Source organism: Lichenostomus cassidix, chromosome 2 (genome assembly GCF_008360975.1).
Source record: "Lichenostomus cassidix isolate B80296 chromosome 2, HeHo_3.0, whole genome shotgun sequence".
NCBI lineage: Eukaryota > Metazoa > Chordata > Aves > Passeriformes > Meliphagidae > Lichenostomus > Lichenostomus cassidix.
In genome coordinates, this window is record NC_139482.1 from 5294512 (window position 1) to 5311901 (window position 17390).

At 48.2% G+C, this 17390-nt stretch overlaps 1 protein-coding gene across 2 annotated transcripts in view; it reads right to left on the reverse strand.

The window, feature by feature from the left end:
• Positions 1 to 16620, reverse strand: part of ACVR2B (activin A receptor type 2B) — a 105181-nt gene extending 88561 nt beyond the window's left edge. The window contains exons 1-2 of one of the 2 annotated variants that reach the window (XM_085050206.1): positions 16361 to 16620; positions 15637 to 15841 (exon numbers count right to left, since the gene is read on the reverse strand). In XM_085050206.1, the coding sequence (XP_084906332.1) occupies positions 15637 to 15688 (52 nt within the window). In that variant the 5' untranslated portion in view covers positions 15689 to 15841; positions 16361 to 16620. Of the gene's footprint in view, positions 1 to 15636; positions 16082 to 16360 lie in introns of those variants that run through there. The other variant, XM_085050205.1, reaches the window with a different exon arrangement.
• Between the last annotated feature and the right edge of the window lie 770 nt (positions 16621 to 17390).

The following is a 17390-nucleotide window of genomic DNA, read 5'->3' on the forward strand; positions in this document are numbered from 1 at the left end:
CCTGCCCCAAACAACAGAGCTGCAGCAGATAAAGGTGTCCCAGATACCCAGGGGATGGGGGAGGGATGAGTGTCACACAAGAGGACCCTGCAACATCTTGAAATTGCAGCCAAAAGGGATCGAATCACAGCAGGAACTCCAAAATCAAGTGGGAAGCATGGTCCTGCTGGGAGAAGGAGATGATCCTGAGGCAGGGGATGCTCCAGCCAGAGGGTTTGATCCACGCTTCTCTCCAGACCTCTTGGAAGGCAAGGAGGGGGAAGGAAATAAGCATAAAGCATTGCAAGCATCCACCCCCAAATGTCTACTTAGGAGATAGATAAATGAAAAGCTTTTATCAGGCATGGTTTTAAGGAGAATAGACAAACTGTGAATTGTCAGTAGAACCCCAACAGGCAAGCCAGAGGATCCTCAAATGGTTTGGGTTGGAAGGAACCTTATAGATCACCTCATTCCAACCCCCTGCCATGGACAGGGACACCTTCCACTGTCCCAGGTTGCTCCAAGCCCTGTCCAACCTGGCCCTGAACACTTCCAGTGATGGGGCAGCCACAGCTTCTCTGGGCAGTGCAGAGGATCTCACCCTCAGTGGGGAATGAGCAGGGATGGGTTTCTCCAGCTCCAGGTGGGGCTCCTCCTGTTGTGAGGAGCAACAGGCACTTACTTGGGGAGGGGAAGAGTTCATTGCAAAGACAGAAGGATCCACAGGATGACCATAGCAGGATGATCTCTCCAGCAATGGAGATGCTGCAAAACGGTCCCTGCCCACAGCCCCATCACTCCTTCCCTCTACTGAACCATGAAGTTTGACTTCAGGCCATCCTTTTCCTGCAAACTGGAGATAAAAATCTGTAAAGAACCCTAATCTATACCAGAGCCTGGCTGTGCTGCCCAGCACTGCAGATGAGCTCAGCAGCAGTGCCCATAAAAACACCCTGGCAAAATCCCTGCGCACACACAAACAAAAAAATCCACCAGGCTCAGCTGCTTTTGTTCTGCTAAGTGAGGAAACAATTACTGAAGCTGGAGCAGACAACTTCTTGTAAAGAGAGAGAAAGGTGGAGAGGACACAAACAAAAAGCAAAACAACCCAAATAATGAGAGAAGTAGGCAAGCTGCATGAGAAGCGATAAAAGAAAAAGGTTAATAAAAACTCACAAACCAAGCTCATGTATCACTTGCTACTGGCTATGTTTCCCATTAGGAGAAACCTCTTGTAAACACCACATCTGAGCTCTGAGCAAACCAGGATGGACACAGGTATGAAAAGGAGGTGACCAACATGAGGCAAGGACAAGGCCAGCATCTTACAGGAGGTGCCTAGTGGGTCAGGAGGCCAATGAACCCACCAGACAACTGAGCAAAGCTGCCCTGATTGCTGGTGGGGCTCTGGCATAGAGCAGGGATGACATCTGAGAGCTGCAGTAGGAATGGTTTGCCTTTCCCAGGAAGATTTCCTCAATCACAAATTGCTCAGGGACATCAACCACATCTTGCCCCACATGGAAAGCCCCCACAGGTCCAGAACTCTCACAAAACCCATCCTTCAAGAGGAACCTTGATCTGCAGCAATAAGAGAGCTGCTGCCAACAGGATGGTACCATAAAACAACAAAAACACTCTTTTTGTGAGGAAACAAGCAATGACAAACACCGCCACTGTCCAGCTGACAAGAGCCAACTTGCCCCTGCAGATAAGGTGGTGTCAGTTCCTGCCCTGTTCTTCCTTCCCAGGATTTCTCACCACCCATGAGAAGCTGGATTTTTGCTGCTGCATCCCTCAACGACATTTAGAAGATGTAAAATATCACTTTTCATTTAAAGAAAAATATTTTCCAGCCCTCCTGGAGTAGGAAGAGAAATACAGAAAAGCATAAAAACATCATCAAGGTGCATTCTTGCGCCTGAAACCCCAGAAAACAAAACCAACCTGCTTGTATTTGTTGCTGTGTGCTTTCAATTCCCAATATCTAAAGCCAAGTCTGCAGGTTTTACTGGGAGGGAGGGAAGGAGGGAGAGAACAGAACAATGAACTCATCACTTCTAACACACTGAAAACAATCTGCTCCTCGGACCTGTCTGTCCAGCGTGGTGATGGAAGGGGACAAGCTGCAGTATTTCACACTCCCAAATCCATGGTCTACATCCATAATCAGCTCTCCAGTACCACCATATGCTTCAGGAGAAGATCCAAGGAGATTTATAGGAGGCTGATTCTGGATTACTAGTCCCCAAGGAAATTTTCCTCCCAACACCCACAAGTCAGAGGTTGATTTATACCCAACCTATAATAGACTGTATTCCTTAGAGACAACTCCTTGTCTTCAACCCTGCTGCCATTGCTGAAACTGGAGGTTTGGCTCGGTTTAACAGTTGTGGAGTTGATAAATACCAAAAGCAGCACTCAATTTAGGCTGGAGACACTTAAACTACCTCAGCCCAACAGGATGCCACGCAGTAAGGAACAGTAACGAGACGATGACACATTCATAACCTAAAGTTTTCATTAAAAACTCGCAGCCCGAGGAAGCTCACCCCTCCAGAGCAGAAACATCCAGCTCTCCTAATTACCCAAAGAGCAGATTTCTGCACAAACCAGGGAATCCAGGGGAGAGCTCCTGAAGAGCACATGAATCCATGAGGCAGGAGCTGGGGAAGTGCCAACCAGGGGGCTGTAAATGAGGTGGTGCACAACCCATTTCTGCTGCTGCTGAGCACCTCAGAGCTCATCAAGCCGTGAGGAGCTGCTGGTGGTGCTTCCAGCATGAGGAAGCCCTTGGGAGCAGATTCAAGGAACAGCAGGACTCCTGAAAAGAAGTTGCTAGATATCAAAGTGCCTGGATGGAGCTTTCTCCATCTGCAAGCACAACACAGCCTCTTTTCTAGTTTTTACTTGTTTTTAAAGGTGTAATGTGCTGTCTGAGCAGAGCCACAGCACATGCACAGACTTACTGCAAAACTAGGCAGGGTTTGTCACATCATCCATCCAAATAGGGGTGATGGAAGCATCCAAATTTTAGACTCTCCAAAACCTCAGGAAGGAAGCTCTGCTTAAGCACAGACGTAACTTTTATAGCTGTGCAAAGTCAGATCTAACTGCCAGTAACTGGGAAAGATCCATTTATCTATCCAACTAGAAAAATCTCTGCTGGTTAAAGAAACAGCAATCAAACAAAGAAATGGCAAGCGTTGGCTATGTTTTACAATGCACAAGTCAGAACCACAAAAATATGTTCCTGGGAGTGCCAACAGCCCAATGAAAACAAATCTCAGAACACAAAAAAAGGGATAAAAGCACAATACAAACCTCTTTTTCTCCCCCACAATTCTGCCCCGTGACCATGGGGCCACAGAAACAGAAATCTGGCTTGGGTAGAAGGCTTTATTTTTTTCCACCAAAAAAACAATTAAACCCCTTTTGTTTGGGTTTAAAGAAAAAGCAATGCCAACCACTGTCACAATTCAATTTTGGCTTGGTGAAGTTTTATGCCTTTTTTTTATTGTTTAAGAGCACAAACCAAAGGGAGCAGTTGCTCTTTCCAGAATGTCTCCTCCTACTTCTCAACACAAGATGAGGAGGTTGAACATCCCAGCTCTCATAACCATTGTCACAAGCAGGAGCCTTCTGGGAAACAAAACCCCAAAAAGAGGAAACCAGCAGCTTTTCATCCCATGTTATTCTTCAGACCCTTCTCCTTCATGGGGTTCTTGGAGCAGGAAAAGAAAGGGAAGTCGGAAAACGAATTCGGACACAGAAGTACATTTAAGAAAGTAAAGCACCAAGATTGATTAGAGTGTTCCTCTGCTTTAATAAAGAGCCTAATGATGTCCAAATTATAGCAAAGCTCAGTTGTGTAACCAAGGAGCCAAGATTTCATCCTTGATAAGGACATGGATTTCTGTCTCGCAGGAGAAGCCTGCAGTTCACTAACAAAGATGACCTTTTATATTATACCCTTCAAGGCCACAATTAGCTGGAGAAATACTGGACTAACTTGGCAACATGAGTTTTTATACACTGTGCTAATTTTTAGCAGAACCTTGCCAAGACCATTACCATCACCTAACAAGACAAAAAAAAATACAAATACAAAACCCACTGCTCTCCAGACCCAAATTACTTTCCACAATTCAATGCAGTTTTAATTACGATGATTAAATTACAGTAAAAATGATTAAGATGATATCCCACAGCAAACCACTAAAGGTATAACACCTCAATCCAGAAGAACTTAGCATGCACATATTCATGATAAAGTATTCATGAAAAGCTAGAATTTTACACATGAACCAATTTTACATCACTCAAACAATACCTTGGGAGATATTTGTCACAAGTGAAAAAACAGTGACATCCATCAACAGAGCACAGTTTTTCCGAGACTACACAGAAAGAAATCTACACAGAAAAAAACCTGAAAAGGCTACAATTACTTTGACAATGTTTCTACAGCTCAGAGGAATTTGGGGGTTGAAATAAGTGGTTTCTTTCTCCTTCACAGGGCTCCCAAAATCAATTTTATATATAATTCTTTTTTCTTTTCCTTTTTATTTAATTTTTTTTTTACCAGGAGTCAGATCAGAAGTGCACATGAAATCAGGTCACTGCAATAATCATGTACATGGTACATTTCCACTATTGCCTATTAACTATGAGGTTTAAATGAATGAGCAAAGTCTCAGATCCATATTTCACCAGTGGAAATTATTAATATAAACATAGCACAGCTCAGGTTTTAACCTTACCATCCAACTGGGCCTACTCTCCTTTGGAGAGGGGTAAATGGTATTAAATTAACAGACTGGGTTCAAAAGGCAGCTGCACAGAGGCACAGATTCCATTTAGACCTGGGAAAAGATCCTGTGACAGGAACCCTGGACTGCAGGCAGCTGCTTGTGGAGCTCCAGCACCACTGGATAAATTCTAGCCTGTGATCTTCAAGGAATGGCAGCTTCAGTGTGTTTTTTTGAAAAAGCTGTGCCACCGTGATGGGAAGAAGTGACAAACCAGCTATTTCCAGGTGCAATCTCCTGGAAAGCCTCCACGGGAGCAGAGGGAGGTGACAGAACGTGGTGGGAGAGTTTTGCAAAGAGGAGGGAGGCTGTAACCCCAAATTGTCTTAAGGTTGAGGCTGAATACACGGGAAGGTACTGAGCAAGGAAGCTTTACCTTGCTCTGGACATATCTGCCCTCAAGACTGACCCACACCAAAGGGTTTTGGAGAGCTAACTGTACCAGAATAAAGTCCCACAAAGTAGATCCATTCCCAAAATGCAGAGGCATTCCCAAAATGCTGCTACACTTTGCTTCTGAAACTTCTCTGGGTCTCTTCTCTGAGATGAGCAACCTGCTAGCTCTCAGGATGGGGAGGGGTGGGTGGAAATCATTGAAAAGTAAAAGGAAAGAGAAATCTGCACGTTGCATTGCATGGCCATACTAGGGAGCTACTAACACCTGAATCACCCATTCAGGACATAAAAACCCTGAAAAGCTCACAAAGAACAAGTGCATTAGGGAAATTTAATGATTTTGTTTGTTTGTTTAATTAATATATCTCTGAATGCCCAGCCACCAGACAGCTGTAATGGATCTGACGAGGGCAAGCCCCAGTCCAGGTGAGAGGTTAACTTTATATTTTTCTTAATTAGACAGAGAACAGTCTAAATCGAAAAAGATAAAATCCCAACATAAATCCCCCACCAAGGCTGCTATGAAATAACTCTTTTGTTTAATTATTATGAGTTGGATCGGCAAACACTGGATCCCGATGGACAGAGAGCAGCTGTTACTGTAACAGAAAGACATTCATCTTCCCTTCTCAGGACCCTGAAATTCTATCAACAATGCCTGTAAAACGACTCTCAGCTCCCCCCTCTCCCAGTTTTTGCCTGTCTTTCATATTCAGACCTATTTTTAGCCAACTTTATTTTGCTGTGCCACACTTCAAAGTTGTGCGTGTTAGCTCGTTCAAAATAATTTCCATGCACAAAAAGCACCAGGGATGTCAGTGGGGCCACCCTGGGGTGCAGGAGGAGGGCACATCCCTCGCTCAGGGTTTCTTCTTTCATCAGGGATTCATTGAGAAGGAGCCTACAGACACAGTTACCCAGCCAGACACACTTGCATCTCGTTTACCTCTGAGGCTCACAGTTACCTTGGAGGGCTACTTTTAGCTGCTGCATAATAAATAGTCGATCTGTGCAGGATTGCACAGGAAAGGAAATTCTATTACCAATTACAAAAAAAAAAAAAAAAAAGTTTCTCATGTTTGCTGTTAGCAGCACTAAATCTGTCCCATTAGATGATAACAGAGGCTGTGTATCTACAGAAAACTTTCTATAATAACAAAAATTAGCTGTAAAAGACTTCCATAGCTATTTAAGACACAATATAAATGTTAAAAAGCCCTCCAGGAACAGGCACATCTCTGGCCAATATGAACAGGCAGAGTATCAGGGCATCAGAAGACAAGAGCCCTGGGGACAGCACGTTCAGTGGGTTGAGGGCTTTTTCCTTTCCTTTTCTTCTTTTTTGCATCCATCAAAATTCAGGCTGAATGAGCTTGGTGCCACCAAGCTGTACTCACGAGAGGAAATGCCCAGTGACAGCTCATCAGAAGGCTCCATCAGGCATTGCTGGTCTCTATCACACTCCTAAAGAAGCCCAGAAATTGGGAATGGAGGGCCACTGTGTTGTTTCAGACACTGTAAAAGGTAATTAAAATCTACACGGGAATTTCTTGCTGTAACTGAGCCCTTCTACCATCATGATTTCACTTTACAAAGATGCTCCAGCAGCCTGAGGAAGAGGCTAAGGTCTCTCATAACACTGAGGCAGTAAAACAGTAGCAATCAGATCAAGGCATTCATCTCCATGAGTTTTGGGTTGCTGTGTTTTGGGGTTTTTTTGCTTTCTCTGAGGTTTGCTTTTTGACACGACAGCATCCCCACCTGAGGTTCCACAGTGATGCTACAGCTCCAGAATTCTCACCAGACCTGGGCACTCAGCTCCACACCAGCAGCCAGAGCCAGCATCCCAGCAAGGCAGCACCAAGCATCAGAAGCACCATCCTGCTGCAGGTTGTGCTGAGCTTTATCTGCATCCCAGGCTCCTCACATAAAAAGGAATTTCACAGCAGGGAACTGTGAAATTTCAGGTGTGTCTGTACCAGTGCCCACTGCCCACCACGCAAACTCACTTTTCAGGAGCCAAGCAGGTGAGTGTTTTCCAGCACAACAGGTATTTGGAAAAATGCCTTCCCCCAGGTGTAAGAATGTGCTTTCACAGAAGCTTTCCTATAAAACTAGAAGCGCCTGATAAGCTGTGGGTGCATGTGAAAGCAAAGCATTATGAGTTCAAACTTCTGTGCACCCAGAGCTGCCCAATAGCTGCTGCTGCTGGGCTGTAACTGGATACTCTCGCCACAAAAACCCAAGGACAACTGAATTTCTCAGCCTGCAAATATACAGGGGAATTAGCAATCTTAACCCATTAATTACTCTCAGGAACTAAAGCAGCCATACAAATCCCACTGTTTCAGCTGCCATACTGAGGGGAGAAAAGCCAAACATAAAGACTTGGAGAATGGAGAGAGCTCTGAGCCTGAAGGTCACATTGCCATGGCTCAGTTGTCCCAACAGTGAGGACAAGGCTACCACCAGGACAACCACAAATCTGCACTTTGCTGAGCAGCTGCATCCCAAGCCAACTGTATTTTCCCTCTGCTGAGCACAGGGACTCCTTCAAATCCATGTGGCAATGTACAGGTCTGAAGCAAAGCCAAAGCCTTCTCACATTGGAGAACCAACAAAGCTCACAGGCTCTTCCAAGAGCAATGCCACAGCCTCCTCACAACTTTCCCATTGTGAAGCTCAGCTTGCTGCCTCAGAGAAAGGCTTGAACAACCACTGTGCAAAGCTCAAATGCCTTCCTTTCCCAGAAGAAGGAAGTACCAGTGGCAAACAGAGCAACTGGAGAGCAGAGTTTGCAGACAGCTCAGCCAAACTGCAGCGACAGCCACCAGCCCTCAGCCCTCAAAACAAGAGAGCAGCACTGAAAGTGCTTTAAAACCCTGCAATATCCTTATTTTCTGAAATGCTTTTTTAAAAGTCACTAAAAGGAGGCAACAGTTTTGATTGAACATCACTTCAGACGCATGGTTGCATTCCTCCCTCCCCAGGAATTCAAAGCAGTCTGCAGAGGTAAATTATGTATAAGCCAAATATTCCTAAAAGCCAAATTTTAGAAGCTGCACACATTACACGAGGCATTTTTGAAGAGCTAAATGTGGGAGAAAAGAAAGGTTAGCCACCTAGACTGACCATTTGATAGATCAGGCACAAATGGAGCTAACTTTATCCCTCTCATCCACTCAAAGGCTTATCATCTCACACCTCAGAGAAATAAATTAGGAAGGAGCATTACATTAGCACTACTGGCACCACATTGAAAATGTAAAGTTCTGCTACTGTTTAGGACACAAGTTCCATAATGGGAAAAGCTTTAATTTTTTTTTTTAAGTATATAAATAGAAAAGGCAGAGGCAGTCACAGCACCTAAGACACTACAACGTCAGCTACTATGGAATTTTTTAAATGACAACCTTTGCTGCTGTGGTTTGGGACTCATTCAGCACAGGTCTGAGATTTGGGGCTGGTGCAGAAAGTGCCAAAGACACACTCATTTCTCCCAGGTTTTGTTTATTTCTCTATAAAACTGACAGCAATACATTCCATTTCCAGCTTTACTGGAGGAGGATTACCTCTCCCCCTCTGCTCCCAGGAGCACCTTTTCCTTCCCCTGTTGTCACACGAGGGTACATATTAGACATAAAGAATCCAGTTCAAATTCCACGTCTAAATTTGCATGAGTATCCACTTCAGGGAAAATTAATGGTGCTCAGATTGTAAACCACTGCATCTTTTCATGCATGTGCTTTATTCTCTTTATTTAAAGAGGCACTCATACATTGTACATTACTATGACACTGAGACAGGAATTAAAAAAAAACCAAAACGATACCTCTGGTTTAATAAAATTACCAGAACATTCTATTCTTCCCAGCCCAATCAATTCCAGGTGGACAAAAAAGGATGATGTGGAGGTAAGAGCACCAACCACGGACCCAAGGGGATGTTGAGCAATGCCCTTGCCCTGCCACACTTCCAAGATCTCAGGGAAGTCACTCCAACTAGTAAACTAGTAACTAGTAAATAAGTAGTTAGTAAGTTTTTGTTACATTCCCAGATGATACATCCAGAGATACAAGTTCTACTTCTAGAGAACACTTTCAAAGGTTTGTTTCAGCTCCTTGATACATCCCAACCCCACCAATAAGGCAATAAAGGGTGCCCCAGGTCCAAGTTGCCTCCTGCCCTGCAGCCAGGCCAGTGCTTTCCTCTGAGCAGAGCTCCCCCAAAGCCCGAAACCGAATCTGTGGTGAAATGGCACACCAAGGTGGAAATTGAGGAATTATTAATGAGGAACGGGTCAGTCGCATCTTCCTCCAGCCAGGCACAAACAGGCTGCTTCTTCCCTGTACTGCTCTCTGCACACCTGGATGGCTGAGCTTTCCAAGGCCAAATGTACACCAACCACCTTCAGCACAGTCACCAGAAAAAAAAGAAATTCGAAAATCACATAAGGTGGACAGAGCACGCTGAGGTTAAAGCCTGATTTTACCCTATGCAGAAACGTTTCCTCACGCAGATTATTTTTTTAGTACAGGTGCAAAATATTTGGTGTGACCTTGGGTGAGCCCCTTCAGGATGCAGCAGGGAGCACTTGCAGACAGAATCATCTCCCTCTTGACCCTTCTGCTCAGTGTTTTTGGGGCAGGGTCTTTCTCTCTACACAAACAGCACTTTGCAAAAAGAGGAACCATATTTTTCTGAGGCACCTAGACACCAGAAACAGATTTTTTTCTTAAGTAGCATGATGGACCAATGCCACATGCAATAAGCTAATCAGAGTAAAAGACTCAAATACTGGCAAAATAAGAGGCACTTGTGTGCTGGAGGGAAGCATATTATTATTTTACAGTGTACAGTGACAATTGCTGCTCTTAACTTTTAGTTTGAATTGAGGCTATATCCTAGTAAAGGAGGAAGATGACAGAGAGAAAGAACATGAAATTGGTGAAAAAGACCAACAGTTGTATTCAAATCTAAGCATAAAATGTGCTGGGTCTGCAGAACGTGGGCAGAGCGTTTCATCTTTAATTTACTTCTTTGCCCCTCTGACTTCAGTGGCTCCAAGAAGCCTTATCAAAAAGATTGGGGGGGAGTGATGTATATTTTTCTAATATACCTTAAAGGAATAAATGACTAATGAGATACAAAATTATTTCAGAATGAAGTAATAATGAAGAGAAGAGATTAGACATTAGTTGATCCTCAATGGTTAATGGAGGGGAAAGGCAAGGGGAAGAGCAGAGCTTATACTGGTGAATACTTCGGCCACAAACACCTCTCTTAAACACATCCAATTTCACTGATGTGAAAATCTCCACATGAAGGAACAGGCGAAAAAGAGCTTAAGTGGGAACAGGGTGCAGAATGCCAAGTGCTACACTGAATAATTCAGATCCAGGCAGTGCTATTGGCCAGGCAGGAAAATCACACTCCCCTGCTAGCTTTAAAATCAAAGGCCAAGGAGGGATAAAAGAGAAAGACAACACCTCTTTAAAGCAGAGATTACACTCTGCGGTTCCCATTTCCCAACTTCCCACAAGGTTTTGTTGCGAGGAGAGCGCTGGAGCCCCAGCTCTGCGGTGGTGCCAAGGCACAGCACCTCCGTGCACACCTCAGTGCCCACAGCTGGCCGAGGGACCTGGGAAACACGGCCACCTGCCTTGGTGACACCATTCCTCCAGCCCAGCAGCGGGAAAAAGCCAACTCTGCAGCAGGAAACAACCAGCCCTGACTGCCCAAGCTGCCTTCGCCAGGCTCTCCACGCACAAGCAGCTCTGCAGTTGGCAAAGCTGAGAGCAGGACTCCATCAGGGCTTTCACCTGGGTCTGGATCACCACTGACCTCTGCTAGGTTCTCCCCCCTACCTTCACCCTTCCCGAATTACAGCCACATTTGTCCAGTGCCAGCTGACAGGGCTGGACACACAGATTTCCAGGCACGGGACAGGAGGCAGCGTAAGGAGAGGCTGTGCCTGGCACTGGGTGTGGTACTCCCTGCAGAAGGGGCATCAGGGTCTCTCCTTGCCTGGGCCCTGCACAGCCAGAGGCAGGGGGTTACCAGGGCACTTTCACGACTTTGAGACCACTGTCCTGGGTGTGTTTAATAGAAAGGTGTTGTATTTTCTGGGGCTGGAAAGGTCCAGTGCTCCTAAAATCCCATTTAATTCTGACTACTCTAGTGCAGCACCGCAAGGTCAACTGCTCTTAACACTAAATTTTAGAAACGCTTCTAAAAGCAGGTCCTGGAGCATGACATCCAAAACACCTTCTGCTACAAGGCCCCAAACATGGAGCAACTTTGACTTCTATTTATTTTATTTTAAAGGTGTCCCGGCTTTCTAGGAACAGGCACCTTTGCCTTTGGGCAGAGCACACAAACACACCTCTGACAGACATTTAGCCTCAAAAAATCTCTGCCATCCACCTCCTTCACTCCTGGTATATAAACATCCTTTGGTTCCTTTTACACCTGCAGGAGGACCCACCCCATTAAGAGGCACGATGCAAATCACAGCAGCAAGATTCCTGGGCTGGTCCTGTCATCCCATTACCAACATTCCTAAAGATGCCCTCTTCCATCTCAACCTGTGCACTGGTCCTGCTTCCCAGAACTGGAGAAGCCATGGAGCCCTGCTAGGCTGATGTGCATGGGGAAGGGGGAAAATGGTGAGAGGGAGAGAGGAGAACAAAAACATCAACAAAACAGAAAAGAAGAAAAAAAAAAAAAGCCGGGGGGGGGAGGAAAAAACAGTGAGGCTGGCCTGCTTCTTTCTTCTCTACCATCTATTCAGTGTCAGCAGGGGAGGTCCACAACTGTTGCGTCACACGGAGCACAAAAAAACCTGACAAGCGTGTTTTAGCTGATGGAGAGCAGAGTGGACAGGAGGCTGGTGACAGCTCGAGCGCGGGGACTGAGAGCCCTCCGCTTTAATTGGCTGCTTCTCCCTATCGCACCCAGCGAGCAGCAGCCTCACTGCCTGCACGGGCTGCTCAAAGGCACCGGCCATGGCAGAAATTTCAGGGTGGAAACACTTTATTTAACTCCCCAGGCTCAGGTTAGACCCTCACTCTGGTCCAGGGATGCGGGATTTTTAGCGCTGCTCGATCCACAGAAAGCAAAGGGGAGATGCTTCGAAATGGAGAGGGGGAGAAGGGGGGAGTTAAACCACAGGCTGTGCAGGACCTGGAGAGGTGTTTATAAATAATGCCACTAAAAATAATACACTGATCACTGGCGTCTCTAACACAGCATTTTCTTCTCCACAGAACTCTGACAGTGGTTATCTCGGTGGTATAATTATCTAGATTTGATAGCAGATTAAAAAAAATATATATCCTAAACACCTGTTCAAGAGTTTTGTGTTTTTAAAGGCCATTGCCATTAACCTTGGGCCACGCACTTCATTGTGTTTAATTAGCAAGCTAATGAAGCCAGTTTTATTCCCTTTCTCAAGCACAAGAGGATAAATACAAGACAGTGAAAGAGGAGACCAAATCCATTTGCAGCACAGTTCATTGCTGCATGGCATTACTTAAACTTGCACCAAAATAAAAGTAATGTAATGGCTCGGAAAACATGTTAGCAATGCATTCTGCAAGACAAATCCTTTTACACCTTCTGTATTTTCTCAAGCTCATCGATTAAAACATTATTTCTGAACATTTGGGCTGCAGAGAATTTGCAAACAAAGGGCTAAAAATGAACATAATGTTTTCCCCAATGAATCCTCAGTATTCCAAAAAATTAAGCATAACAGATTTATTACTTTTTTCAAGAACAGCAGCCCATGCTTGCTTTGTTACAGCCAGCCAAGGTAGCGATGAGAAGCATCAACAATGGAGGTCAAGCGATTTTCGAAAAGCCCACCACTTTCACAGAGCCCTACCATGTACACACACAAAAGACATACTTTGAGCAAAGCCCAGTGCTCTGAATTCCAGCAACACCTTCCAACTTTGGGTATCTGAGCTTGTTTTCCTTTTTTCCTTTTTTTTTTTTTTTTTAACAGAACAGCTTTAGGAAAAACTGGACAATGAAGATCATGTTGATAAATACTCATAAATATCACAAGAAAGGCAGAAAGGATTTAAAAGAGAGGGAGGGATTTACAGAATGGCTAATGCACTGATTTAGTGATTCAAGAGGACCTTTCCAAACAAACGGAATTATATTCATTTACTGGGGGTTCCATATTGTATTTTCGGGGGGGAGGGGGGAGAAAAAGTCAGCATAGGTATGCCCTGTCAGATTATCTTTTTCATAACATGATACATTTAAGAAGCTTTCAGGGTGCTTGGTTTTTTTTGTTTTTAAAACAATTGCTTTTTTTCCCTCCAACTCAGATTTCAGTCACTCTATGCACATAGCCATAGGATCAGGTTAAATACCAAAACCAAACCAAACAAAAACCCAACGCCATACCCAAAACAAAACCAAAAAATCCGGAAGTCATCTCTTTTATTGAATCACCCGAGATAAAAGGATTCCAAGATATATGGAAAGAAAATACATTGACCATAAATCTCCTTTATGCACATAATAGAATTTTCCAGCCAGGAGAGCTGTTGTGATGCTAGCAACGCCAAGCACCAGGAATGCTGCTGGCACACACACACCCCACCGCCTGCTCCTTCCAAAATACCTGCTCTCCTCAGCACTGCTATGTAAATACAAACCCGCACAACCCCCTTCCCAGCACATGGAAACAAAGCTGCGTACAAGTGTCCCAGCCATCAGATAAAAAAGCCCGAGCTGGCTTCTCTCGCTGTGACATTAATTTATATTTTTTTCCTAATTTTTATTGCCCGCTCCTATTTTATTGCCACTCGCGCACACTTTCGGTGTGACTTAAAATATAACGAAGCTCTGGCACCGCCGGTAATGGCAGAGGCAGGCGGTGGCAGCGCATATTTAATGGGCACTCGGAACAAAGGAAGCCCGGCTGCAGGAGCGCCCCGGGGCCAGCTCCGCGCCCGCTCCCCCCGCGGCCCCGCCGGGCAGCGCCTTCCCCGGGCCGGGGGACACGGACAGCGGGGAAACCCCCCCTTGCCCCCAGCCGTGCCGCGGTGCCAAAGCCGCCGGGAGCTCCCCGCTGCCCATCGCGCACGGCCGCAGCATCGCTTCTCCCGCACGCTGCCCCCGGGAACCCCCGGCCACGGACAGCCCGCTCGGCCCCCCAGCCCCGGGGTGCGGGAAGGACGGACGGAGCAAGTCACTGCCCAGCGCTGGGAAGGGGGGCTGCGGGATCAGCCCCGGGGGGGTCGTGCTGACCAGGAGAGGGGGGGCAAAATTGCTGCCGCACCGGTTTCTCCTGAGGAAAATGCAGCGGAAATAAAAAGGGATAGGAATAATAACAATAATAATAACAATAATAATAATAATACAACGAAAAATAAGATCAACGAGGGAAAGTGGGGAGCGCGGGGATTTCCAGCGTGCCCGCGTTTTCAGTGGTGGAAACAGCAAGGGGTCTGACCCTTCCCGCCCCCGTGGAGGGTTGCGGGATGGGGCACCCCATGGAGACAGAGCTCTCCCCACCTCTCCCCGCCTCCCCATCGCTGCCCGGGCGCTCCCTGCTACTCCCCCGGCCGTGCCCGGGCTCTGGGCGAACTTCCACCCGCGTCCCCGGGCACAACGCGCACCCCGCAGGTTGCAGATGAAGTTTGGGGGCCAGCCCGTGTCCGTGAAATCAATGGGATGAAGAAGATGCAAAGTGAACACCCTCCGCCGCCGCGGCAGCCTCCTCCGGAGGGATGCTCCCCAGGCACCCCCCGCCCCACACACCCCCTTTCCCCCAACTTTCTCCCAGCTCCCCGCGGAGCCAGCCAGCCCCTATAGCTTCGTTCCGTGCTAACCCCACAGTGTTCCGGGGGGCTGCAGGGGAACCGGGGGGTCTCTTGGGGCGGAAGGGGGTTCCCCCACATCCCCCCGGGTTACACAAGCGCAGCCCGGCAGCAGCGGGGCTCACACATGGCCACTACCTGAGAGACCCCGCATCATTCCGGAGCGACCCCCGGGTCTCCTCCCGCTGCTCCCAACTTCTCCCCCCACCGCAACCTCCTCGGCTTCTCCCCCACGCCCCCGCCCAGAAGTAAATGCCCATTTTTGCAAAGTTTCCTCGAGATCGCGCCGTGTTTACATTGCCATGAATTCCCACAGGCTGCCTGGAGGGAACAAAAAGCAGCACGAGAAGGCTCGTCCTGCGAGCAGGCAGAAAACGGAGAGGGAGAGCGAGGGAGTAAAAAAAAAAAAAAAAAAAGTAAAAATAATAATAAAAGAAATGAAGCCGATGCAGAGGTGGGGGAATTCCCCAGGTCGGGTGCTCTGCTGTGCTTCGGAGGATGTCGGAGGGTGGCTGCAAATAACCGCACGGCCCATTCAATTCTGCATTTGGAGACGCGACCGAGAGCCCGAGCGGGAGGTAAACACGCCGAAAGGCTCTTACCTGCACAGAAAGTTCCCCAGAGCACGGCGAAAGTCAGCCACGAAGCAAACATAGTCCTTTACTTTTTTTTTTTTCCTCGCGTGCACCTCTATCCCCAAGGGAAACAAAAATAAAAATAAAAAGATCGAGCGCGTGAAAGGAGGGGGGAGAAGCGCGGCTCTGCCCTCCCTCTCGCTCTCAAAAAGAAAAAAAGAAGAAAAAAATCCTGGGGGTAGGGGGTGGGAAAAAAAAGAAAAAAAGAAAAAAAAAGAAAAAGAAAATCGGATTTAATTCCTTCGCAGTAGCAAAATGTATCCAGTGGAGACGAACGGACCCGGACGGTTCGACCTGCTCCTGCCCGGCCCCACCGTTCGCTCCCAGCTTTCCAAGAGTTTCTTTCCCTGGGCTTTTGTGCTGGGAGCGCGGCGTGCACCACACACCGACTCCCCCTCCTCCTCCTCCTCCTCCTCCTCTTCCCCTTCCCCCTCCTCCTCCTCCTCCTCCCAACCCAGCCCCTCCGGCTCCCCCAGCAGCGAGGGGCGAGCGCGCACACGCACACGCCCCCCCTCGCTGTTCCCGCGCAGTGCCCGCGCAGCTTGCGCGCTCCCCCCTTCCCCCGCACACGCAGCGCATCCCCCCTTCCTCCTCCTCCTCCTCCTCGTCCCCGCGCAACCCACGCGCGCTCCCCGCGCACGCAGCGAGCGCGGCGGCGGCAGGAGCGGGACCGTGCGCGGCTGGTACGCACCCCGCATCCCGGGAGGCTGCGGAGCGGCAGGCAAGGGACGGCGGAGGGGGCGCGGAGCGGCCGCGGGGGGCTGGAGGAGGAGGAGGAGGAGGAGGTGGAGGCGGGGGGCAGCGGCATCGCGGGGCTGCGCGGGGCGGCGGGCGCGGGGGCGCGGCGGGAGGTGCCATGTGCGGGATGGGGAGGCGAGAAGAGAAAACAGAGAAACAGCGTTGGAGCGGGAAGGGAGCTTTGCTGGGGTTTGGGGTTTTGTTGTTGTTGTTGTTGTTGTTTGGGGGGGTTTTCTTTTAATAATTAAAAAAAAAAAAAGCCTGAACCGCGTCCAAAATGGCTTCTAAAAAAAGGGAGAAGGCAGCGCGGAGCCAGCGGGGAAACCCGGATGTTGGATACAAAGGGGCTGGAGGGGGCGGTGCGGCGCGGGGGCTCCGCGGGCGCTGAGTGGGGAGCGGCGCTGCCCGTCACTGCCGCGCCCCGCGGGGAGCGCTGGGCACCGGGCAGGGGCAGGGCGGGGGGCGGGAGGGGAGATTTGGGGGCGTAAGGGGGCAGAGAACGTGTGTGTGGATATGGGCACGTTTAGGGGCAGGGGGCTGCGGAGTGGAGATTTAGGGGCAGAGGGTGGGAGTGGAGGTGTGTGTGTGTGGTTAGGGGCAGAATGTGGGAGTGGAGATTTAGGGGCATATGGGGGCAGAGGGTGTGTGTGGATTGGGGCAGGGGACTGCAGAGGGAAGGTTTGGGACATTTAGGGGCATAAGGGGGCAGAGGACTGCAGGGGGAAGGTTTGGGAGATTTAGGGGATGGAGGGAGAGGTTTAGGGCAAAAGTGCAGGGGGTGCCTGTGAATAGGGGCAGGTTTAGGAACAGAGGGCTGCTGCGCGGGGGGAGATTTAGGGGCAGAAGATGGCTGAAGGTGTGTGTGCATAGGAGCAGTTTTAGAGTCAGCAGCTGGAGGGGGAGGTTTAGGGGCAGGGGATTGGGGGTGGAGATTTAGGGCCAGAAGGTGGCAGAGAGTCTGTGTGGATAAGGGCAGGTTTAGG